The 23,844-nt window shown below is 49.4% G+C and overlaps 1 protein-coding gene across 4 annotated transcripts in view; it reads left to right on the top strand.

Annotated features, from left to right (window-relative positions):
- The window catches only part of SLC7A1 (solute carrier family 7 member 1), an 82,960-nt gene extending 60,218 nt beyond the window's left edge, over positions 1-22,742 (top strand). For all 4 annotated transcript variants that reach the window (XM_012474134.3, XM_064361727.1, XM_012474135.3 and 1 more), the window contains 11 exons: positions 3,313-3,696; positions 6,558-6,716; positions 8,830-9,004; positions 13,348-13,469; positions 14,130-14,352; positions 15,148-15,287; positions 17,935-18,037; positions 19,667-19,884; positions 20,149-20,315; positions 20,938-21,046; positions 22,631-22,742. In XM_012474134.3, the coding sequence (XP_012329557.1) occupies positions 3,327-3,696; positions 6,558-6,716; positions 8,830-9,004; positions 13,348-13,469; positions 14,130-14,352; positions 15,148-15,287; positions 17,935-18,037; positions 19,667-19,884; positions 20,149-20,315; positions 20,938-21,046; positions 22,631-22,734 (1,890 nt within the window). In that variant the 5' untranslated portion in view covers positions 3,313-3,326 and the 3' untranslated portion in view covers positions 22,735-22,742. The remainder of the gene's footprint in view (positions 1-3,312; positions 3,697-6,557; positions 6,717-8,829; positions 9,005-13,347; positions 13,470-14,129; positions 14,353-15,147; positions 15,288-17,934; positions 18,038-19,666; positions 19,885-20,148; positions 20,316-20,937; positions 21,047-22,630) is intronic.
- Positions 22,743-23,844: the final 1,102 nt, after the last annotated feature.

Here is a 23,844-nt window from a genome sequence, read left to right as displayed (position 1 = left end):
GCAGTCAGGCGCGGTCTGCGCATCCCCCAGCCGCATTTCCCAGCCAGATCCCAAACAGTGCAAGTCATAAGGAGCTTTCACACCCTTTCTCTTCAAGCCTGCGTCTACTTAAAATACTTTCCTCCCTGCCAAAAGGGATACTGAAAAGTGACTTTGCAGCAATTTTTGCACATCTTCCCGCATAGGCTTTTCAGCCGAGGGCTATCTTGAAATGTTGCATTTTCCCTTTCAACTTAACTATCCAAGCAATTGTCTACTAAATGCTTTGTTGTGATTTACAATTTGACTTGAATAAATCTGGTTAATACCCCAAAAGGAAGAAAAGAAAAAGGCGTTTCCAGGAGAAATCACCCCCTGAGAAGACAGAGTGTTGGAGCCTTCTGCAGACCTTGGGGTCCCAGCAGCGCCAGGTTCTTGGTTCCTGCTCCCCAGTGCCGCTTGGAGGCTCTCTCTTAACTGCCCAGGAAGCCCCAGGGATCCCTGGGGCTTTTACTTTTAAGGTAAAAAGAGATAGGTCTAAGCAGAAAACTGTTGAGTTATTACAAGTGAGGGCTTTTCATCACTGTTACTCATCAGGAAGCTCTTTTCCTCTGGGCTGGAATGTCAGCCCAATTCGCTCTATGGTACGTGATAGATATGCATGTCTGATATGCTCCTGAGCACTTATCACAAGAGAACACAGATTTATTCATCCCACCATCACATGGAGCATGCCACATGAGGGTCCATGAGACCTTATGCCTTGTGGGATGGCTCTGAGATTGCTTTCCTCCCACCTACAGGCCCACCTTGCCTGGCCAGACGCGACAGGTGAGCCCTTGGCAAGGACAGACCAGCAGCCACTCTCAAAAAGGGGGAGCTCTGCTCCCCACACCTGAAGGGAAGAGATTTCCTTCCACAGAGTCCAGGATAAAAGGGTGGGGGTGGGAGGATATATAAACCCTTCAGTGGGGAAACTGGAGAACCAACGCCTGCGGCAGGTGACTGCGGCCAACAGCAGTGACAGACATGTGGGCGTGTGATGTGACGGGCACTTCACCTCCATGGTCTTTCCCCGAAAACGCACGGCCTTGCTGAGACACCTCAGAACTGCTCTGGCACGAGAGCTTGCAGAAGCAGTCCCGTGCGTTGCTGAAAACAACCTGGGAAGCCGTCGGTCTCTCTGCTTGCTCTTCTCTTGTCAGCCCCAGAGGCCCTTTCCTGCTCTTCTCCAACTCTGGGATCTGATGTTCCTGCTCCACCACTGTTCCACAAGCAGCGCTCCCTCCTCATTTCCTCCCCACTTTGCCCCACCTGCTCCACCATGATATCATTTCCTTCCTACCTGTGATGCCACCGGAACCCCAGAGGAGGACTGCGCCTGCAGAGCCCGTGACCCTGTTTGACACTTAGCTCTCTGAGCTGTTTTCCCCATCTATGTAACAAACGGATAGGATCAGATGATTTTTATTCCCCATTCTAGCTCAAAATTTTGAGTCTTGAGATTATTCTCTTCCCTTGGCCTGTCAAATAAAACAGAGCAGGCACCACCCCCAGTTGCTGCACGACCTGAAGCTGGTCAGTGATGTGGCCATTGCCCAGGGGCTCTGAGCTGCAGCCTGGGGAGGCCCTGCTGCAGTGCACCCACCCAGCAGCTGAGGGTGCAAAGGTGTGGGCAGGCAGGGAAGCGTTCAGGTGGCTAGACTTGGATTTTTCTAGACTTGCCATCTCAGGTGACTTAATTGCAGCTAAGTTAGGTCAACAAATACCAACGGATGATCAACATGAATAGATGGTGACTTTGTGTGTGTACCTTAGTAGCCAAAAGTCAGGATGATAGCTTATCTGTGCACATGCTGCTGTTTTTAGATTTTTAAAATAAACTCTGTTTTAGGATAGTGTTAGATTTACAGAAGAATTGTGAAGAGTACAGAGCTTGCACGTGCCCCTCACCGTTTCCCGTTAGTAACGTGTATCTTACTTTGGTGGGTACACTGGTTACAATCAGTGTTGCTGTGCTATTACTAACTGATAGCCATATTTGATTCAGGATCCCGCATTACATTTACTCCTCACATCTCCTTAGCTCCTCTAGGATCTGACATTTCCCAGACTTTCCTAGTTTTTAAGGACTGTGACAGAACCAGTCAGGTATTTTGTAGAATGGGATGTGCCTGATGATTTTCCCATGGTTAGCCTGGGGCCATGCGTTTTCAGGGAAAGACCATGGAGGTGAAGTGCCCGTCACATCACATGCCCACATGTCTGTCACTGCTGTTGGCCGCAGTCACCTGCCGCAGGCGTTGGTTCTCCAGTTTCCCCACTGAAGGGTTTATATATCCTCCCACCCCCACCTTTTTATCCTGGACTCTGTGGAAGGAAATCTCTTCCCTTCAGGTGTGGGGAGCAGAGCTCCCCCTTTTTGAGAGTGGCTGCTGGTCTGTCCTTGCCAAGGGCTCACCTGTCGCGTCTGGCCAGGCAAGGTGGGCCTGTAGGTGGGAGGAAAGCAATCTCAGAGCCATCCCACAAGGCATAAGGTCTCATGGACCCTCATGTGGCATGCTCCATGTGATGGTGGGATGAATAAACCTGTGTTCTCTTGTGATAAGTGCTCAGGAGCATATCAGACATGCATATCTATCACGTACCATAGAGCGAATTGGGCTGACATTCCAGCCCAGAGGAAAAGAGCTTCCTGAGGAGTAACAGTGATGAAAAGCCCTCACTTGTAATAACTCAACAGTTTTCTGCTTAGACCTATCTCTTTGTTACCTTAAAAGTGGAGGCAACATGCTCCTTACCCTCAGGGGAATCCTAGAAAAATCTACCAAAAAGAAACAAGAAAAGCATTGTTATTGCTATTCAGGGCCTGTGAGTTTTAATAATTTAATAATGAAATTAAGATGTGGTTTGATTTGCCTTCTATTACAGCATACTTGAAATAACACCTTGTTTTTCCTGGTGTATCACCTGATGACTGAGTGTAGGAACAATGTCATTAATGCGTGTTTGCTCTACCCATCATTTTCACCCATGGAAGAGTCTCCATTAAGAGGAGCTGAAATAGATGCGGAAGCTCAGAGACCTCAAAGTGAAGTCAGCTGCATCTATTGGCCTGCTGAGATAATTCGAGATAATTCTGTATATGCCGGTGAGACCGGAGAAGTCTGCGTGCTTCTGACAATCGATGGTGGGATTCTGTGAATGAAATCATTTTAGCAGGAAATGATTATGAAGGACCTGATTGCTGTATGTGCTTCAATAATGTGATAAGATGAGAGTAATGGGTGAAATTAGGAACAGTCAGGAAACGTCTTTGTTCTTTTTCAACAGATCTAAACAGCAACATGGGGTGCAAAGTCCTGCTCAACATTGGCCAGCAGATGCTGCGGCGGAAGGTGGTGGACTGTAGCCGGGAGGAGACACGGCTGTCTCGCTGCTTGAACACTTTTGACCTGGTGGCCCTTGGGGTGGGCAGCACGCTGGGTGCTGGCGTCTATGTCCTGGCTGGAGCGGTGGCCCGTGAGAATGCGGGCCCTGCCATTGTCATCTCCTTCCTGATCGCTGCACTGGCCTCGGTGCTGGCTGGCCTGTGCTACGGGGAGTTTGGTGCTCGGGTCCCCAAGACAGGCTCAGCTTACCTCTACAGCTACGTCACCGTTGGGGAGCTCTGGGCCTTTATCACCGGCTGGAACTTAATCCTCTCCTACATCATCGGTAGGTCCCAGGGAGCCTGGAGCCTGTGCTCTCTGCCACTTTTCTGTTGGTTCCCAGCTCCAGAGTGTGGGCGGATGCCCCATGGGGAAGTCATTCTTGTTAACATGAGAGTCACAGAATTAATGGGATGTTTCTGAATCATTTAAAAGTATTTAGTTTCTTTTAGTATGGTTTTTGATTACTAGAGTAAATGCATCACTGATAGAGAAAAATCGGGGAAATAGAAGCACAAAGAGGAAAGTAGAAATGCCTGACAACCTGGAGAAACTAGTTCTCTTATTCCTTCCTTCCTTCTTTCTTTTAATAAATGTTTATTGAGTACCAGCTCTGTGCCGGGCATTGTGCTAGATACTAGGGAATCCCATGAAGGCATAAGACACTCTCTTATGTTCCCATGAAGGCGTAAGACAGTCTCTGTTCAGAAGTTTACCATCTACCGATATAACTATTATTAATGTTTTTTGTGAATTTAAATGTGTATTTTTGTACAGTATATCTCTTTATAAAACAATGTATAGGAAACATTTCTCATATCGTTAGCTGTTTTTCCATAGTAATACTTGTAATGCTTGCCTACCATCATACAGATTTATACACACAGCGTAATGTATAGGCTGTCTTTATGGGACGTTCAGATTGTTTCCATGACATTGTTGCTTTTGTTATACACAGTTAATTACTTTATGTCTTGAGGCTTAGCCATGATTCTTTTCCTTAAAACTGTCTAAGGAGCAGAATGGCTCCTGGTGAGTCTGCATGTTTTTAAGGCCTTTGTTGACTGTGATCCTCACGTAGCTAGGGCCCCTTTCCCTGCAGTGTGGGCACGAGGCTTCCGCCTGTAACACAACCACCCAGCAAATAAAGAAGCAGACATAGAAAATCTTTCCAGTTTGCCAGGTAAACATGCTTTGCTTCTCTTTATGCCTTTTTTTTTTTTTTGTATTTTGATTACAACTGAAATTGAACACATCCACTTAAAAGAAACAAACACCTAAGTCTCAGAAGCAGCAAAGGGTACCAATGACCACTCGACATGCCATTTATTTTTTTCCTCAAACTTTTTGGTAATAGCGAAAAACAGTAAGACTTGGTAAGTCGAGCCATGTAGGTCGTGCCTTGCTTCTGTATCAGCTCCCACTGGGCCCTACCTCACCCTCTCTGCCACGAATGCCACCTGCTGGGACCCGCACTGCCCTGGGCTCCCTGCAGCCCTATCTCTGCATGGGGGGGCACCATTGCCCCTTCATCAGGACAGCTGGCGGAGGGCACACACTCACGCTCTCTGAGCAGTACCTTCTCTTTCTTTCCAGCAGCTGCAGTATCTGCTGAAAGCCAACATAGCTTACTCTTCTGAATTCTAAAATAAAATTCATAATGTTTTCTTTCAGTGACACATCAAAACTTACAACCACACATGGTTCTCACAAGCTGAAGTCTCTCAGTGGGAATGTAGCTATTGCAAATGGACCGTCATGTTTCCAGAGGATTTACCTGAGCATAAAATACACATTGAGCATGAAGTGCTTGCAGCGTCTAGACCAGCAAATGAAAGGCTCTGCCAGAGTGCCATTGGCTTGTGTGAGGCTATTTGCATGCATTCTGAAAATTTCTTCGCAGCCTTAGCTGCTGGGAAGGGCAGTTTTTCCAGCAAACATTTTTTTTGTTAAAGGCATGATTTCGAAATTGGAAGGGGGTAGGCTGGGATGGGAAGAAAGGCTGGGTAGCCCCTCTCATCCAGCAGGACAGGGTTTGGGTGCCAGATTTGCCGTGAGCCAGCCGCTCTGGGGGTGACAGGGAGATGGTGAGACCATTTTTATAGGATTCATATTAGATTGGCTTCTCGGGAGAAAGAAATGTGGTTAAACTTCTGATTGTTGCAAAGATACTTAATCATAAGACCAAATAGTGAAATTGAATCTCTGCAGATCACTTTGGCAAAATGCTGTGGATAATTAGGACCATGGTCACCAACAGGGCCCTCTTTGAAAATAAAGGAAAGTGCTCTATGCATATACTGGAATTTTAGTGCCATTTTCTGAGAAACACCACTGGAAGCACATTCTGACTGTCTTCAGAATTAAATGAGAGAACGAGAGTGAAAGAGAGCAGCCAACTGCTGGGTGCTGCCCTGTTGGTGTTCTTCAGTGCTGGAGGGTATAGGCTGAGGGAGAATGAGGAGGGCTGGGCTCTGTCTCAGGTCCTGCACTCTGGGGACGCCGTGGCCTCCAAGCCAGGTTCATGCACAAAGTGGCAGAGATGGCTGATGCCTGTTCTGAGGTGAGCAACTGGCTTTGTTCCTGAGATGGGGTTCAGCCCCTTCAAGGACCTCCTAGGACCGTTCTTCTTGCTGGGAGAACAATGTTATGTTATTGGGGGTGCAGGTACCATCACCTCTGCTACCAAGGAGTTCCTAGAAAACAGGCTTCCTAAGCAGCATTTGCCCAGACTGCCAGTTGTACCCCAGGAGTGCATTATGAAATCAATTTTTCATGTGTTGTCATCAGTATTTACTTTTTTAGATGAAAATAGATAGCATTAAATACTATCAGAGTGCCTCTCAGATGGTAAGGGTAACACTCGTTTTGCAAACTTTTTATTCAGATATATATATTTGATAGACACCTGTGCATATTGGATACGATGTGAAATGCATTCCTCTGTAGGCCCTAGAAGCCTTCTCGCACTTAGCACTAGTTACCCATCACTTCTGGCTCAGCGTGCACTGTGGTCTGGCTGCTGCTGCCAGATTCCAGTGCGCTGCCTGTGACTCCTGCAAGGATGCTGTCAACCTGGAGCTCCACTACAAATACCTTGCTAACCGCTGTCCTCCCATCCCCTCTGTTGTGTGTGCTTTGTGGCAGGCACTTCAAGCGTAGCGAGGGCCTGGAGCGCCACCTTCGATGAGTTGATCGGCAGACCCATCGGGGAGTTCTCGCGGACGCACATGGCTCTCAAGGCCCCCGGCGTGCTGGCCGAAAACCCCGACATATTCGCCGTGATCATAATTCTCATCTTGACAGGTAAAGCCCATATTGAAAAAGAGATGAGGTCAGAGTGTTGGGCAAAGGTTCAGTGAGAGGCTCCCATTAAGCTCTTTTCTTTTCTCGTCTCTTTAACCATAACCCCCATCTCTTTTTGTTTTGTTTTTGTGCTTCATGCAGGCATCTTTATGTGTCCCTGTCTTCTTGGCTTCTTATAGATTCATACAGGGCTGGCCTGCTTCATAGCTGTTGAGTTGTGTGCTATCTCATCAAAAGAGAATCTTAGGTGTTTAGCCTAGCCGTTTGTGGAATAAGATTTTGTCAGCACTGCAAGCTTTTTATGTGAGTATCCTGGGAATAAAAATTCTTTTGACTCAGTGGATGACCATTTGGAAAGCAAAGCTGTCATTCATCTGCCAGGAAAATGTGGAGGAATGAGACCCGTCTGGAACACGAATGTGTGCCTAGGGTGTCTGAAGACGACTTGGATGGTTTTACACCTAACAACCATCAAAACACCCTTTCAATACATAAGTTTCACGACAGAGCTGTGGTTACAGAATTTGAAAAATCCCAGAGACTGCCCGAACACAGCCGATGGCAACTTCTTGCTAGTGACATTTGTGCGTGTCTTGGCCAGTAGGATGCGAGTTTTGCTCTGTGGGACTCCATAAACATGAAGCTGAGATGCAGATAAATTCTCATTTGGGGTTAGAAAATCTTGGATGAGTTTTAAAAATGACAGGCCGTATTTTACACACCACATAACTGAAATAACTTCATTCAGGCTGGTCTCAGCAGTATTTCGAGTCCAGCTGGCAGAATCATGCATCAGAAAGTAAGTCTGCACTAGTGAGATTTCATTTTAATAAACCTGAGAGGGAGGGACACTAAAGAAAAAAATACATTGGTGCGTGTCGAGGTGTTCTCCCTGTGATTAATTACACAATTCTCTTCTACATCTGTACTTTAGAATTCAATCTCACAGGTACAGCAGTTTTAATTTAATTTAATTTTATATTTTATTTTATTTTGAGACAGAGTCTTGTTCTGTCGCCCAGGCTGGAGTGCAGTGGCGTGATCTCGGCTCACTGCAACCTCTGCCTCCTGAGTTCAAGCAATTTTCACGCCTCAGCCTCCTGAGTAGCTGGGATTACAGGCAGATACCACTACACCCAGTTAATTTTTTATATTTTTAGTAGAGGTAAGGTTTCACCATGTTGGCCAGGCTGGTCTTGAACTCCTGGCCTCAAATGATCTGCCTGCCTCAGTCTCCCAAAGTGTTGGGATTAGAGGTATGATCCACTGTACCCAGCAAGTTTTTACTTTAAAACTATGAGAGGCGTCCATAGTAGAGCAGTGGTCTCAAATTCTGTGTTCGAGTGGTACTGGCCCCTTCTGTGCCACTTTTGCCCAGTGGAGAGTTCAGCTATCGAAGTACCTCTTTCAGCTATGAATGACCTCTTCACCCTAAGGTGGTGCTGGGGCATACACCTCAAAGGCAGCGCTGCCATAGGTTTCTGGGCATCTTTATTACTTAGTTTTCTTTAAAAAAAAAATGTGAATTTGCAAGCTAGAGCTAGTCTAGCTCAGATGTTATTTTATATGCACTGAGTCCAATGAAGAACCATGTATCTTAGTGGTTCCAGAACCTCAGTTACCTGTTATTGTCGCTATCACTAACATCCCAAAGTCAACCAGAACAATTTCCTCATCTGAAAAATGCCCATTCTCCCAGGAAATGGAGCAAAGTGTTTCCTCCTGGATTTGTTCCTGGAGATTGCTTCCCAGCAACACATCCTTTTAGTGAGAGGGAGCAGCTTGGTGTGTGGGTCTAGGCCTTCTTCTCCCTATGAGAGGGGCTCATGCTCCAGATCTCTGCAGTCTTCTTGTGCCTCTTGGGTGGGCGTCTCACTTCCCAAGGCCACCTAGGAAAGCCTGGGAAGCACCCCACAACCTCAGTGATTGAGACCCCTGCTCCTTGCCCCTAGAAAGATCATTACTCCACCCCATTCCCAGAAGCTCACAGAGGTCTGCAGAGGCTCGATGCACTTGGATTCCTTTTCAGTCGCCTTCTCATCCCTATCCAGGAAGGACCTCCTAGTTCGTGGTTAACACTCAGACAAGGTTTTCTGTCTATCCGTTTTTGCAGGACTTTTAACTCTTGGTGTGAAGGAGTCGGCCATGGTCAACAAAATATTCACTTGTGTCAACGTCCTGGTCCTGGGCTTCATAATGGTGTCGGGATTTGTGAAAGGATCAGTTAAAAACTGGCAGCTCACGGAGGAGGATTTTGGGAACACGTCAGGCCGTCTCTGTTTGAACAAGTGAGTTGCTCCTTCTGACCATTTTTCTTATTTGATATTTAGTGACACAGACATGTATTGGGGGATGTAACTGACCAGGAAGGCATGTGCCTTTAAAAAAACATTATTTGAGTATATTTTGTTAATTTTTTTTTCTTTTGCAGCAAAGTAGCTGAGTGTATTTTGTATGTTTCAAGTTTGTGTGAAGGTTTATTCCCCTGAAATGGAAAGACTATTTTATGACAAGAAAGATGGAGGAAAATAAGATCATTACCCTAATTCCAAATTGTGTATATTTCAGGATTCTTGTCAGACCTCATTAAATGATCCCTCTTTGCCCAGATTCTCTTTGATGGCCAAGTTCTGAATTTCGTAGTCAGAAAGGATTTTTCTCTGCAATGCCATGGTGACCTAACTTTACCTTTACATATCTTCCTGTTATATTAATAACGTAGACGGAAGAGAAATATGTGGAACTTTTTTGAAGGTTTTCAGAATAACTGAAGTGTCAGAATGTGAGCACAACCGTCTCTTTTCTGACATCTGACTTGTGCTGCTCCAGCCCTGACGACTGGCCCCTTCACCCTCGTGCCTCTGACGTGGACACCCGGAGCTGGAGGTGACAGCTCCTCCCCGTGCCATCTCAGGCCTCTCACCCAGCCCTCACTGACAAGCTCAGATTACCTAGGAAACAGAGCCAAACAATCATAATGTATCTTTTTTAATCTTTTGTCAGATCTTCAGGTAATACTTTAGGTCCCAGGATGGAGAATGGGGAGCTGAATTTTGTGTGAGATTCTTCATTAAGACTGAAGGTTGAAACTGCTATGATAAAGAGACCCTCCCCGTGGTGCCCCCCCCCGCCCGGTAGAATGGGGTGGCTTTATTTTATTTTATTTTTTTGAGTTGGAGTTTCATTCTTGTTGCCCAGGCTGGAGTGCAATGGCGTGATCTCAGCTCACCGCAATCTCCGCCTCCTGGCTTCCCTCAATTCTCCTGCCTCAGCCTCCCAAGTAGCTGAAATTATAGGCATGCACCACCACTGCTGGCTAATTTTGTATTTTTAGTAGAGACGGGGTTTCTCCATGTTGGTCATGCTGGTCTCAAACTCCCAAACTCAGGTGATCCACCTGCCTTGGCCTCCCAAAGTGCTGGGATTACAGGTGTGAACCACCGTGCCTGGCCAATAGAGTGGCTTTAAAAAGATGTTTCCAGTCCTGAAATGAGCAGTCCAAGTTGGCTGGCCAGCTCTGCCACAGGCCTCTGGGGACCCAGACATCTTCTGTCTTGCCCTTTCTTCCCCCAGGACGTTGTCCTCGTCTGCCTGGTCAGAGCTGGCCGTAAGCACATGCATGGCCCAACTCTCCCAGAAGGGAAGGGAGAGTGTGAAGGAGTGCTCAGGACTGTTCAGGGCAGACCCCGATGGCACATAGACGTTCCATTGGCAAGAGTCCACTGGAGGCCACACTGAGCTGCAAGGGAGGCTGAGCAGCGCTGCCTATCATTGGGAATCTTAGCAGTCACATATGCCCAGTTGGTCCCTGGTTCAGGGCCAGGTTCCCAGCCATGCCCTCCAGTGTTGTTACCAGTGGGCAGCCATTGATGTGTGACTAGTTTACTGCTTGAATGGAGACAGGAAACTATGGCATTCGGTGCACAAAACTTCACTAACACGAAGTTTTATGTGGTTAGCAGTTCTAATAAAAATACCCTTGCTGTCCTAAACTCTAAAACAGAGAAATGAGGACTTTTAATATATCATCCCAAGCTTTCCCAGAGTCATATTTATTCCAAATTTGTGGGTGCCCATTAATTCAGGGTGCAGTAAAGCCAATTGCAGCTGTGCTTTGAGGTAACATAGTAGCCTTTGAAAACTCTGAGAGCATATTTGACCGGTTGCTATTTTCAGGTCAGGCATGAACTAAAAAGGGCACCTCTTGTTAACTGGTTGCCAATTGAGATTTAATTTTGTTATTTTTATGAAGAGATTGTTTGTGCCAGCCCATGGTATTTACTTTCACGGGTCATCCTCACGCTGATGCCCTGGTAATGATGAGCTGTACTGGCCCCCAGACAAAGCAGTATTTGTTGTCCTAGCCCCTGGTCACAGGTGGGGCCCCCTCAGCTATATCTGGAGGCCTCACTGCCAGGGCCCAGCCCCCCACCCGCAGGGACGGCAGGGGATCTGCCGTGTTAGGAGGTGGGGTTCTACAGGACTGAAGCCTCACTGCCTGCTTTATTGTTCTGTTAAAATCTCTTACGCATCTTTCTTTCTTTTTTTTCCCAGCCATAGCTTTGTGTTTCTGACAACACAGCCATGTAGTCTTGCATGAAATTGCTTGTTCCTCTGAAATAGTCGGGCACTGCCCAGCCAATCCGTATAACATGCAGGAGCTTCAGCGTGCATGGGAGGCCATGTGACCATGTGGGCTTGTGATTTCAGGATGCTCTCTCCTAGCTAATGCAAGGCCATGTTGGTAGCTCTCAATGCCATAGGAGCTGAGTAAAGCAGTGAGACTTTTCACTGCCTGCCAATCACCCTGGCCGCCCACGTGGGGCCCCCAGAAGACATTTTGACTCTTGAGTTCCCCTCCTCCTGTGGTCTTATCCTCCCCCTCCTGAGCCATTTGGTTGTTGCCTGTTTCGTCTTAAGCATAGGCCGCTGTATAACAGAAGCCGTTGGTGAGGGTGGGAGCGGGCGGTCAGCAGGGCCTCTGGCCTGGGAGGCGAGCGGGTTTGGATGAGGCGGGCACAGCTCCACTCCAGCACATTGCTGTCCCGTGGCCCTGCTGACTGGTTTGTCCCGGGCTGCTTGGTTTTGAACTTGGGTTGCTAGTTTTAGTCATACTCTAACACAACAAACTAAAATTTTGTTTGGCCACAGTTTTTCCTACATCCATCACTTGTAAATTTCTGGGGGTTTCCTCTCATTACTGGTTATGGAACCACAGTGAACCCCACATCTAAATGAGCTTGCTCATGCATGTACTTCGAGTGACTTCATGGCAGTTTCCATAACTGAGAGATGTGATTATCCTCTAGGAATTAGTAAGGCTTAATCCCCATTAGAAAGGAACTGGGTCCTTCCCATCTGTCTGTCTGTCTATCAGCCAGTCAGTAAATGCTACTGAAAGCAAAGTTCACCAAATGGGCTGCCACCCAACCTGAGGAACATCAGTGTTTATAGGATTGGAAGCATCCTATAGGGTTCCTCTCTTCATGCTGACGAGGTTTAGGGCAGGTTGTCCTGTGCAGCTGGGCGGCTGTCGGTATGGTTGAGTGAGAGGGATAGACGTGGGTGGTGAGTGTCCTCTTGGACTCCAGGCCAGCCGCTGGGACCCTAGAACAGGACAGAAAGCCCGCAGCCCTGTGGCTGGCAAAGGTGTAGATGCAGGGGTGGGAGTAGGGGCTGCCCTTTGGAACTGCAAGGAGTGCAGTTGCTTTTTGGGTGGCAGCAGAGGGCTGGATGCAGAAGGCTTAGGTTGACTTGGTGACCAGCAGGGCCTGTGTGCCTCCTAACCAGGCGACGGTGGCCAGGGAAGCCACCTGCACTGACTGTACGGTTCACCCCAGAACACAGCATGTGGGGGAGTCAGGCAGACCAGGGCTTCGTACATCGGAACAGGGGCTTGAAGGACCCCAGACGGGGCCCTGGGAGGGGCCGTAGCGCCACACTGAACCTGGGCATCGGGTCTTGGCAGGGGTGTCAGACATATTTTCTGAATGTTTACGCAGCCTGCTTCCTCTGGGCTCCTGGGTTTGTCACCTGTGCTTGCCTTCGCGTCCGTCAGTTTAGTAAAGGTGCGCTGAGCCCCTCCCATGGGCCAGAGCCCTGCTGTGCCTGGGCCCCCCACACCTGGCAAAAGCCACGCGACCCCAGACTCCACCTTGTGCATACAGGCACTTAAGGAATGCCTTTGCTGACAAAGACAGTATGCTTTTATTTTAGCCTTAGTTTCTCTGGAATTGTTTGTTTTGAGATTGAGTTACTGGTAAATACGGGACCCGGGGCGGGACTGGCTGGCGGCTCTGCCTCCTTCCTCTGAGGGCCCTGGGGAGAAGGTGTGGGACTAGCCACGTGCTGGTTTCTCCCCCATTTCCTGTTGGACCCCTGCCTCACAGTGCCCACCTCTCTCCACCCTAGTTATTGTTTAGAAAATGCTCCTGGAAAGGGCAATACTCTGTACCCTTGTGGCCCTGGGCCATGAACAGCAGGGAGGCCTGTGCCCACGGAGTTGGCATGCTGTGACTGGACTCAGGGAGGGCTAACCACCCGGTTCTGCTCCTGTCAGGAGGTGAGCACAGCTCCTGATGCCAGACTGCGCAATGCGTGTCGTGACCTTTGTTTGTGTCCTTTTTTCTAGTGACACAAAAGAAGGGAAGCCCGGTGTTGGTGGATTCATGCCCTTCGGGTTCTCTGGTGTCCTGTCGGGGGCAGCGACTTGCTTCTATGCCTTCGTGGGCTTTGACTGCATCGCCACCACAGGTATGCCCACCAGCCCACTGCAGTCCCGGGTCCTCCCGCACCCCCGGCCAACAGGCCAGTGTTACCTACGGCTTGCCATTTCCCTCTTCGCTGGCGCGGTCTGGTCGCCACTCTTTCACCCATGGGCAATGTGTGGATTTGTAGCTTCCTGCCAACCCCTCCCACCCTCAAACCATTATCACATCCCCAAGTGTCAATGCCTGATGGAAGCTGCATCTCGAATGAAGCTAAAGGTTCTGCTGGTAGAATGGGATCATAGCCGTGTGACTGTGGCCTGATTTCGTCGTATCTGAGCATCTTCCGGGAGGAATGAGGCCATTCACAACATTGTCATCCTGGTGGTCTGAATGGGCCAGGCTTCAGTGAACCTCCCAGATTTTCTCTGCCAAAGGAAACAAATCTCTTCCTTTGCTGCCCCACCACATTCAGGCTCAGAACACTGTTGCAGGGCCATGGGCTGTCTGATGTGTCTTTCTGCGTACCACCCTTCCGCTCCCAGAAGCCCAGGAGGCCCCAGTGCCCACAGGGCCGAGCGCTGGGGGGGAGGTTTCTCACAGTGTCGCGTAGATTCCCTGGCACTGAGAGGCCTTAGGTGTCATGTGGGCAGATGTGCTGCCTCTTATTGTGTGCCCTCCTCCACTCACCCCTTGGTGCTTCTAGGTGAAGAGGTGAAGAACCCACAGAAGGCCATCCCCGTGGGGATCGTGGCATCCCTCCTGATCTGCTTTATTGCCTACTTTGGGGTGTCAGCCGCCCTCACACTCATGATGCCCTACTTCTGTCTGGACAATAACAGCCCCCTGCCCGACGCATTTAAGCATGTGGGCTGGGAAGGCGCCAAGTACGCGGTGGCTGTGGGCTCCCTCTGCGCTCTTTCCGCCAGGTGAGACACCTTTCTGTTGGTGGCTGCTCCTAGGGGTGGACCCACCAGCAGGGGTTAGGCTGTATCAGACCAGGTGAGACACACGTCGACTGCCAGCATTCTTTAAATAGAGCCGGCACCCAACCCGGCCCTGATCATGTAGATTTTCCCTTGTCAATATTCATCACCCCAAGACTTGTGTTACTGAGATTTTCATCCTGAAGAACCCGAGGCTGGCTTTTCAGCATCATCTGCTTAGACTGGCTCTCTGTCCCTGACTCTGGCCACTGGACCAGGCCGCCTGTTTGAACACCATATTTTGGCCCTCAGTTTGGCTGTAATGCAGAAGCTCATTTGAAGAAGGGAATAAATGCCTTTTAATGAGAAACATTTTTGCCGCTGGTATTTCCTTGTAGCCTATGTAAACAGAGCTATTTGGTAAATATTGATTTACCACAGGGAAATCCTCATGAATTCAGTGATGCTTGTATTTTCTGTTTGATTCAGCTGGAAATAACTGCAGGAATAAATACAGTTTTGCATCTGTAAAGACTGTACTGGATCTCATGCTAGTGTTTGTGAGATAGATGTTCCCTATTCTTTACGTTAGTCCATACTCACAGTGTGTGCTCTTTCTAGGGTTGATTTTTTAAATGCCAAGTCTTTTAGCCACAGGCCTCACCCAGCATGGAGGGATGGCACCTCTTGGTGAGCTCAGGCTCCTTCTCCTTCACGGTAAACCGAGCATGGCTGGATGTGGTGCCTTTATCCCTTATGAGCCAGGGTTGCTCACGCGGTTTGCCTCTCCCCATCTAGTCTTCTAGGTTCCATGTTTCCCATGCCTCGGGTTATCTATGCCATGGCTGAGGATGGACTGCTATTTAAATTTTTGGCCAAGGTCAATGAGAGGACCAAAACACCAATAATCGCCACGTTAGCCTCGGGTGCCATTGCTGGTGAGTACTAGAACTCATGTCACATGTAAATATTTTCACAATTGAGTTGTTGATCCCTAGGGAGACATCTTGCATTGCTCTGGTCTGTGAGTAATTTTAACTGGTCTTTTCAACTCTTGGTTTTTATACTTGGAGCCTGGTTCATTGAAGGTTGACTGACCTTTTGACAAAAGTCAGAGGCAGTTTGACAGAGGATGGGATAGAATTTTCTAAGAGTTTGCACTCTGGTTTTCATCTCATTGGGCAGAGCTTAGAACACACAGTATTCCCCCAAAACCTTTTTCCCCCATTTCTGGACATTTCCCTGTCAAGGCCAGGCTGACACCTTCCTGCATGACACAGGCCAAGGGAGACTTCACCGGTGCCTGGAAATTCAGCATCCATGTTATGAATTCTCTGGAAAACAAGTGTCCCTTACAATCAGTGTTTTATCAAATGTGCTGCCTCTTCCCGAGGGAGTATCAGGGGTGTTGCTGATGGTTACTGCCCTCAGCTGATACGTAATAGCAGACACAGTGGAGTAATGAACTCTCTGAGCTGTGTGGGTGTTCCAGGGCCTTAGATGAAGGGAAGGAGCACCCAGAAGGAAGCTCACGTGCACACTGTACCTGTGGTTTTGTTTCCTCCTTTCGCAATTGCATTTCATAGCCCCGAAAGGCAGACACCAGCCCATTGTGCAGATGTAGAGAGGCCCAGGGAGGGGAAGTGAGGATGTGCACCCAGGACGGTGGAGCCGCCTTGTGATTCCAGGATTGTTTTTATGTCAAAGTGGCCAAGCTCCTTCCAGGGTCTCAGTAGAGCAGTGGGTCTTTTTGGCAAATTAGGGCATGTGGTATCAGTCACAATTTCTACTGCAGCGACTTGTCCAGTAGCCATTGGTAAGGCACTTGACCTTCTTAAATGAATGAATTATTCGCTAAGTTTTATTACCACCTACTCCCTTAGCAAACTCTGCTTAGTTTTGTGGATTAATATTATATAATAAAACAAACCTATCTTTAAATTTTGAAACATCTTTTATGTGATTCTATGCTCTTGAGAGTGACCACAGTGGTCATATTGAAAGGCATTGTACATCAGAATGTGACCAGTATATTTACAGGATTAAGGATCTGGAAAAAAAACCAGTTTTTTCAGGCTTTGCCCGGAATTTGATCATATTAAAGACTGGTCTTGATTTCCTTCCCATGCTGATAGAGGGAGATCAAACCGTGCTCTTTGAAGTGACTGTAAAGTACATGCCATTCACAAAATCCAGGCTTACCCTTTTCATTTGACGGCAGTGGGAAGTAAGTATTTGGTTTCGTAAAATCACCTCACATGGAAGAAATTAGTGTCAAGTTCCCCATGAGTAGGAACATCGGCATTTGTGGCATGCACAGTTGGGTGCTGTTCTGATTATCAGAAGGTCCTCCCTCATTGCTCTTTAATTTTTTGTTTTATCCTCCATTTAAATTTGTTTTAGTTGCAGTGATCTAGAGGGGCTTGAAAGATATTTGTGGAGAAATAATGGTTTTGTGTTTATATTTTAGCTTGTGTTGATTCCATGTGTTTTGAAAACATCCCAAAGCAGATCTAGCCAAGTTGTTTTTTAATGAGTACTTGACATACACACCCACATGAATAGACAGGCATGCTCTCACAAAACTCACAAAAGATATTCAAATAAGGGTGCAGATTTTAATTACATTTTAAAGGCAAGGGACACGGTGAATGGGCTGAAACTATATTGTTTGAGGACAACTCTTCAGGTTTCTTCCACGTGAAGTGACTTCACATGTGAAGAACTCTGCTTTCCTGCTCATCTTCCTGGGTCAGGACCCGCCGTGAGTGCCCCCAGAGTGCCAGAACCTCCCCTTCTCTACTGCCCACTGTTGTACACTGATGCCTGTGTCTTGGGAGGGAGTACAGGAAGGCTGGGCACTGTGGCCTGCCCTGTTCAATGGTGAATACCTAGAATCCAATGACGGGCACACCTTGATTGGAGCTGGATGATGAAAGATGGGTAGAAAGGATAGATGCTGAATGGATGGATGGGTGGATGGGGTGGGATGGGATGGATGGATGGATGAATGGATAGATGGGTGGATGAGATGGATGGAAGATGGACAGATGGATGAGATGGATTGATGGATGGTGAGTGGATGAATGAAAGATGGGCAGATAGATGGTTTAATAGAGAATGGATGGATCAGTGGGATGGATGATGGATGGATGCACATGAGTCTGTGAGTCAGCATGGTCTAAAGAAAGATACATAGGACTCAGAGTCGTAAGAACCTAGTTCACATCCTTATACCTATGCTTATGAGCTGTGTGACCTTAGATCTAAGTCTCCTAACCTGTGTGAATGTTAGTTTCTCCATCTGTAGTGTAGGAATGGCTTACAGAGTTGCCATAAAAATCACAAGAACGAAAGTATTCTCTGTACAAATGTTAACGATTATTACTGTCTGTTGAGGACTGTGTCTGTGATTTAATCCTGAGCTTGACTTCCCTTTAAGCTGTGTCTTTCCATGGGAAGGCCGGGGAGGGGGTGGGAGTAAAAGCAGCCCCCTTCGCTGCCCTGGATGGTGGGTGGTGGTGGTCCTGCTTGTCATTGAAAGCAGACGGCCATCCACAGATCCTGGTATCTGTCTCTTCCCAGCTGTGATGGCCTTCCTCTTTGACCTGAAGGACTTGGTGGACCTCATGTCCATTGGCACCCTCCTGGCTTACTCGTTGGTGGCTGCTTGTGTGTTGGTCTTACGGTATGTATGGCTTTTTGGGGTGTCGTGACACAAATGCAGAATGGAGGCACCTGACAGTTCAGCTATGGTTTACGTGATGAAACTTTTAGGTTGGTGATAGCTCCACTGGGAGCTGCTGAGGAAAGGGTAGGACCTAAGCTGAAGTTAGGAAGACATCCTTGGCAAAAGTTGGGGCACCCCTCACCCTCCTCTATCATGTGCCCTCATTTTTCTGGCTAGATGTTGGGTGGATAGAGACAGGTTCTCAGCCCAAGTATTAGACCAGGATCCAGGGATCAGAATTTTTGAAGACTGATTGCAACTTGGTTCCAATTCTTGAGACAGACAGGATTGAGGGCTGCCTTGGTAGGAGTTAGGAGAACCCAAGGCCTGTGAAAAGGTCTGTGTGATGCTTCTACAGCTTCGTTGCACTGTGGCTGAAGGAATGAATCCCGCTGTGTGGCATGGGCACCCAGGTTGATGTTCAGGGTCACTTTCGAGGTCGGCTTGTTGTAGCCCGCTTGGGGCCAGGCAAGCCTCTTGCAGTTGCAGTAAAGCTGCTCTGGGCCTGGGCTTGGTGCCTTGGTGTTCCCACCTGCCCCAGCACACACTCCCAAAGCACAGCCCTGGCAGCATTCATCCTGAGAACCTGTGCTCACAGAGACACTCAGTACTGGTCTCCCCTCAAGAGCCTCCTTGTTTCTCTTCAGGGATCTCCACCTGCAAGGCCATTGATTGCATGTCCAACTTGCTCAGCAGCTGGTGTACATAAAACCCAGGCTGAGCCTTAGCGGCAGCTCTGTAGAATCAGCTAAGACTATTGGGGACCCCTTATTCCTCCCAAGGGGCCCGATGCTAGAATAGTCTCTGAGGTCCCCCACTTTCTTAATTGACCGAGTGGTGTTGCACAAGGAATCAGTACAAAAATGGTTAATATCTTTATACTCCCTCTTAGAATTGATCATATGCAAAATAATTCATACAGCACTCCGTTTTTCAAAGCTGGTGGAAAGGATTTGCACTCTGTTCGTTTTGGGTGGGAAGATAAGGAACCTCATTCAGAACGGATGCTTCACTGGCAGGTATCTCGTGTCTTGGAAATCATGCTGCAGGCTCGGCCCTCCACCCAGCCACATACAATGATTTACTCCAGGGTGCTTGGAGTTTTAAAAATAAATTGATCCAATTAAGTCACACAAACAGAATTTCTCAAATCCATCAGCCTGCAGCCACATTCCTCTGGCTATTGGTGCCAAATAGGATCCTGGTGTTTCTGCTTTCTATTTCTGTGTTTCCTTTTAGCTCCTTACAGCCGTAGTTTTGTGGGAAGTGGCCTAGTATCTTTAGCGTCTGAGGGCCACTGCCACTTCTCTCGGGGTATTCCTCGGGGCTGCTCATGGTGGAGTTCCTATTGCCTGGAAACAGACCATGGAGGATGTCCTCCAGAAGCAAGAGCAGGAGGTGACCTTCCCAGTCTCTCCTCTTCGTCTACAGTGCAGCCTCTGACTATCTCCTTCCCATTTCATACCTCATGCCCCAGGCAGCTAACTTTGTAGTTTTATAGAAACTAACTTTGTAGAATGTGGGTTGGTGCATTGCCCTTTTGCTTTAAGTAGATAATGGTTGGTCACACAATACATTTCTTCCCAGGTATCAGCCAGAGCAACCTAACCTGGTATACCAGATGGCCAGTACTTCCGATGAATTAGATCATGTGGACCAAAATGAGTTGACTAGCACCAGTGATTCCCAGCTGGGTTTTTTACCAGAGGCGGAGATGTTCTCCTTGAAAACCATACTCTCACCCAAAAATGTGGAGCCTTCCAAAGTCTCTGGGCTAATCGTGAACATTTCAACTAGCCTCATAGGTAAGAACTAGCCCTTCCCCGGGGCCTCGCTTGTTGGCATTGCGTGGTTTCTAGGCAGTGGAGCTGGAGTCGGGGGAAGGTGCCAGAGAAGATGAGCGTCTGCGTTGCTCCTGGACTGAGGCATAGTTACCCTGTGCTAACTGTAGTTGATGCCTTTGGAAATGGAGCCTCTCTCTCCGCAAGTTTTGGGGAGAGCAGCAGATGCTTGTGGGAAACTGAGAAATGGCTGAGCTGCAGCTCGCTCTGTCTCTTCTTCCCCCTTAGCTGTTCTCATCATCACCTTCTGCATTGTGGCCGTGCTTGGAAAGGAGGCTCTCACCAAAGGGGCACTGTGGGCAGTCTTCATGCTCGCAGGGTCTGCCCTCCTCTGTGCCTTGGTCACGGTTGTCATCTGGAGGCAGCCCGAGAGCAAGACCAAGCTCTCATTTAAGGTGAGCAGCTCGGCCTAGTGGGCCTGTTGCAGGGAAGGAACCCTGGTACACAGACCCCAGCCCTGCACAGGCTCAGCTGGGCCTGGGTACTCCCGACGAAGGTTTTTGCCAGCCAGTTCAGGCACTATGGGACAGGGGCCCTGAAGGCACCGAGAGGACTGGACCCTGGAAGGAGGCAGCCCTCCTCCCCTGGCTCTCCAGTGGTGGGACGCTTCTTGTAAATGTTGGCCCAGGTTGATCGCATGACTTTTCCAAGCCTTGGAGACGGGCAAGGCTTTTACATGTTTAGATTACACAAATAATAAAAAAGACCTTAGAGGTAAAATGGAGGTCCAACTTCTAATCCTTTCTTTAGCGGGAGAATCATGAGAGAAGAATCAGAATGGAGCTCACTTGGCCCCTCAGAGCTTAGAACCAAATCCCCTCCTACTAGGATTTACCTTCGGGTTTAAGTGTGGAGGGGGGGTGTTGGGGTGTGGGGGTGGGCACGCACTCTCTCTTCCCCATGCTCACCTGACAGTCCCCATCACTCTCAGGTATGCTGACTTTTGCTAGACAGTGTTACTGAACTGTTGGAACTGGCGCCACTGCCGAGGATTGATGCCACCTCCTGTCTCTGCAGGTTCCCTTCCTGCCAGTGCTCCCCATCCTGAGCATCTTCGTGAACGTCTATCTCATGATGCAGCTGGACCAGGGCACCTGGGTCCGGTTTGCCGTGTGGATGCTGATAGGTAAGTGATGCTGCTGCCAGCACGTCCATGATCCTGGTTTCTCTTGGGGGCCTCCCTTGTTTCAGGATTTATAACACAATGACACACATGCAGTCAGCAGCTTTCTCAAAGATAACGCTGAATCCCTGGTAGGTTGTGAGTCCTCTACTCCCTGTTAGATACTTTTTGTTTTCATTGACTCTTGCCCAAACTATTTATTCTGTTGGGCAAGACCTTGATATTAACAGGAACAAGGTGATGAGTCAGCTGCAGATAAGGTACCAGTTATTTTCACCCCAGACAGGAAAGTCTGGCCTGTGCCTTTTGGACCCCTGGCCTGCGCAGCACCAGATTGTTATGGGCATGAGGCCCAGGCAGGGATGGGTGTCATGGGCTCCTCTCCGATGCCGTCTTCTCTGTGAAGGACGGTGCTTTGGTGCTTATGGGACATGCCACTGGGGTAGGGGCTTCCACATGAGATAGATCACCAGGGCTGGGTGCAGCCTGTAGGGCCGGCCGAGTCCCACCCCTCTGGGCATCTCACCCCAGGGGCTGGAGGGGAGGGACTCATTTCCTTCTTCTCAGCATCTGAGTGGTAGTGCTGATAGCCAGGGATGTGGTCCTGCCGTTGCTCCTCAGGACCATGTCCCCACAGCCTCCCAGCCCTGAGTTTGCATGCTGTGGGCAGATGGCTGCTGCCTCATCTCCCAGGACCCTTGAGGGGTGCTTTTCCTCCAGGAAATACTTAGCGGCCCGTTTTCTGCCGGCACCAAGGTGGGCCCTCATTCTCTGCAAAGTGCAGCCCATGTCTAGTTAGACATCTCCTAGAGCGTTTCTGAGAAAAAGCTGCTCACGGCCCACTGTGGCCACTTCCTCAGGGCCTGGTGAAGGCAGAGGGTGCCTCTTCCCAACGTCCCTGTAAAGTCCCCGTGTTCAGGAGCCTGAGCTCCTTTCCTGGGTTCTGCATGGCTGAGTCCTTGCTTTGAGGCCTGCTTTCGTGTGTCAACCACACAAGGTGGCCCTGGGGCCATCTGACCACAGTCCCCAGGCAGGTGGTTAGAAGCATAGGTCCTGGACCCACCCGAGTCCTGGGTGCAGGAACAGGCTGTGGACTCCTGTGTGAAGTCCGTTCCCAGGGCTCAGTGTGTCTCTTACAGTCTGATGGTCAGTTGCATGGAGGAAACGGGGCAGTGGGATTGTCCAGGCTGAGAGCCTGGAGACCTCCAGCACCTGCGGGAAATCCCGTCTCCATAGTGCACATTCCTGATACTCTCGTGGCCTCAGGGGGCATCAGGGGGTTAAGGTGAAGGACCCGATGGCTTCTGGTGGCCCTGGCCCAGCTGCTCTGTCTGCTCAGGAAATGCCGCAGCATGAGGCCATCCAGAGGAATGTAGGGCTTTGCCAGATGTAGAGGCAGACAGTGGCCTTCATGTGGCAGCTGCTCCAGATGTGGAAAGGTCCCGAGGGCTGCTGGCTGTGGGCTCATGCCAGGCAGGAGCAGGCCGCCTGAGAGGGTTTGCTGTGGAGCTGCCCTGGGCTCCAAGCCCTGCCTGCGGTGGTGTAGCCGGCACTCTGTTCACGCACGTCTCTCCTGTCGGCCCGCAGGCTTCATCATCTACTTTGGCTATGGCCTGTGGCACAGCGAGGAGGCGTCCCTGGATGCTGACCAAGCAAGGACTCCTAACAGCAACTTGGACCAGTGCAAGTGATGCACAGCCCCACCCCCCAGAGGTGGCAGCAGCCCCGAGGGATGCCCCCAGAGGACTGGGAGGCACCCCACCCTCCCCTCCAGTGCAACAGGAATCACCCGCACCCACATCCCCACTGTAGCCGAAGGTGCAATTACTTGAACTGCAGCCCCAGCCCACTCTCGACTCTGCAGCTGGCTCTCCAGGCCCTGCTCACCTCCAGACAGCTGCCTGGTCAGGGCCACTGGGCTGCGGCTGACCACTGTGTCTCTTCACTTCTCTGAACAAAGAGAGCAGGTCCTCTCCTACCAGCTCAGCCCCAAGCTGCTGCAGCCTCAGGCAGAGTGGAGGTCACCTTCTCCCCTTATCTTGGGAACCAGGCCTTCCTCCTGGGGACTGTTCTGGGGTTGAAATTCTGCATACTCCAAATTTTAGCAGCCATCTTTCCTCTCAGCCCCAAACACCCAGCAGTCAAGCCAGATGAGTACCACAAAACAGTGTGTCCCCACCAGCCCCCCACCCGCAGAGCCAAACGATGGTAGTACACTTAAAAAGGAAAATCAGGCCTGTGGTTTTTCCTCGTTGTGTTCAGATGGGTCGTTAGGACTGGACCTGGCCCACCCCTCGGCTTCTGAGGGCTTTGCTGTGACACCACGGCAGCTGCCTGGGGCTGGGCAGCAGGGCTGAGGGCAGCTGTTTCCTCTTAAATGAGGAAGAAGGGATCGATCCCATTAGGGCCTGGCAGGGGGTGGCCGGCTCTGCTTGTCCGTGTGTGTGCACGTGTGTAAACCAGGGACCTCCTTCAGCCCACGCCCTCCAGGCCTGGGCCAGTTCTTGCTGCTCCTGCCGTCTCCCCCACCGGCTGTGTCCTGAGTAACTGGAACGTGAGACTGTACCTGTGCAGGACTGTCCTTGCACGGCAGAGTTGGGAACTTTGCTGTGAGTCGCCGCCGCTCGCTCAGTCTTTCCCTACCATGCTTGGAACCAGTCTGTTGGCTCTTGTGAGGTTCTCAAGGTAGGTGGCAGCTCAGCCCAGGGTCATGACACGGTGGGTCATGGTGTTTCTGGCCCTGACATGAGCTGCCCAGCCTCTTTGTTACGTATGATGAAATTGAAATCAAGCTACAGCCC

Source organism: Aotus nancymaae, unplaced genomic scaffold, assembly GCF_030222135.1.
Source record: "Aotus nancymaae isolate 86718 unplaced genomic scaffold, 86718_ANA_hifiasm-v0.15.2.pri h1tg000043l, whole genome shotgun sequence".
Classification (NCBI taxonomy): Eukaryota; Metazoa; Chordata; class Mammalia; order Primates; family Aotidae; genus Aotus; species Aotus nancymaae.
The sequence above is the reverse complement of the archived record's forward strand: the minus strand, read 5'-3'. Positions and strand labels throughout refer to the sequence as shown.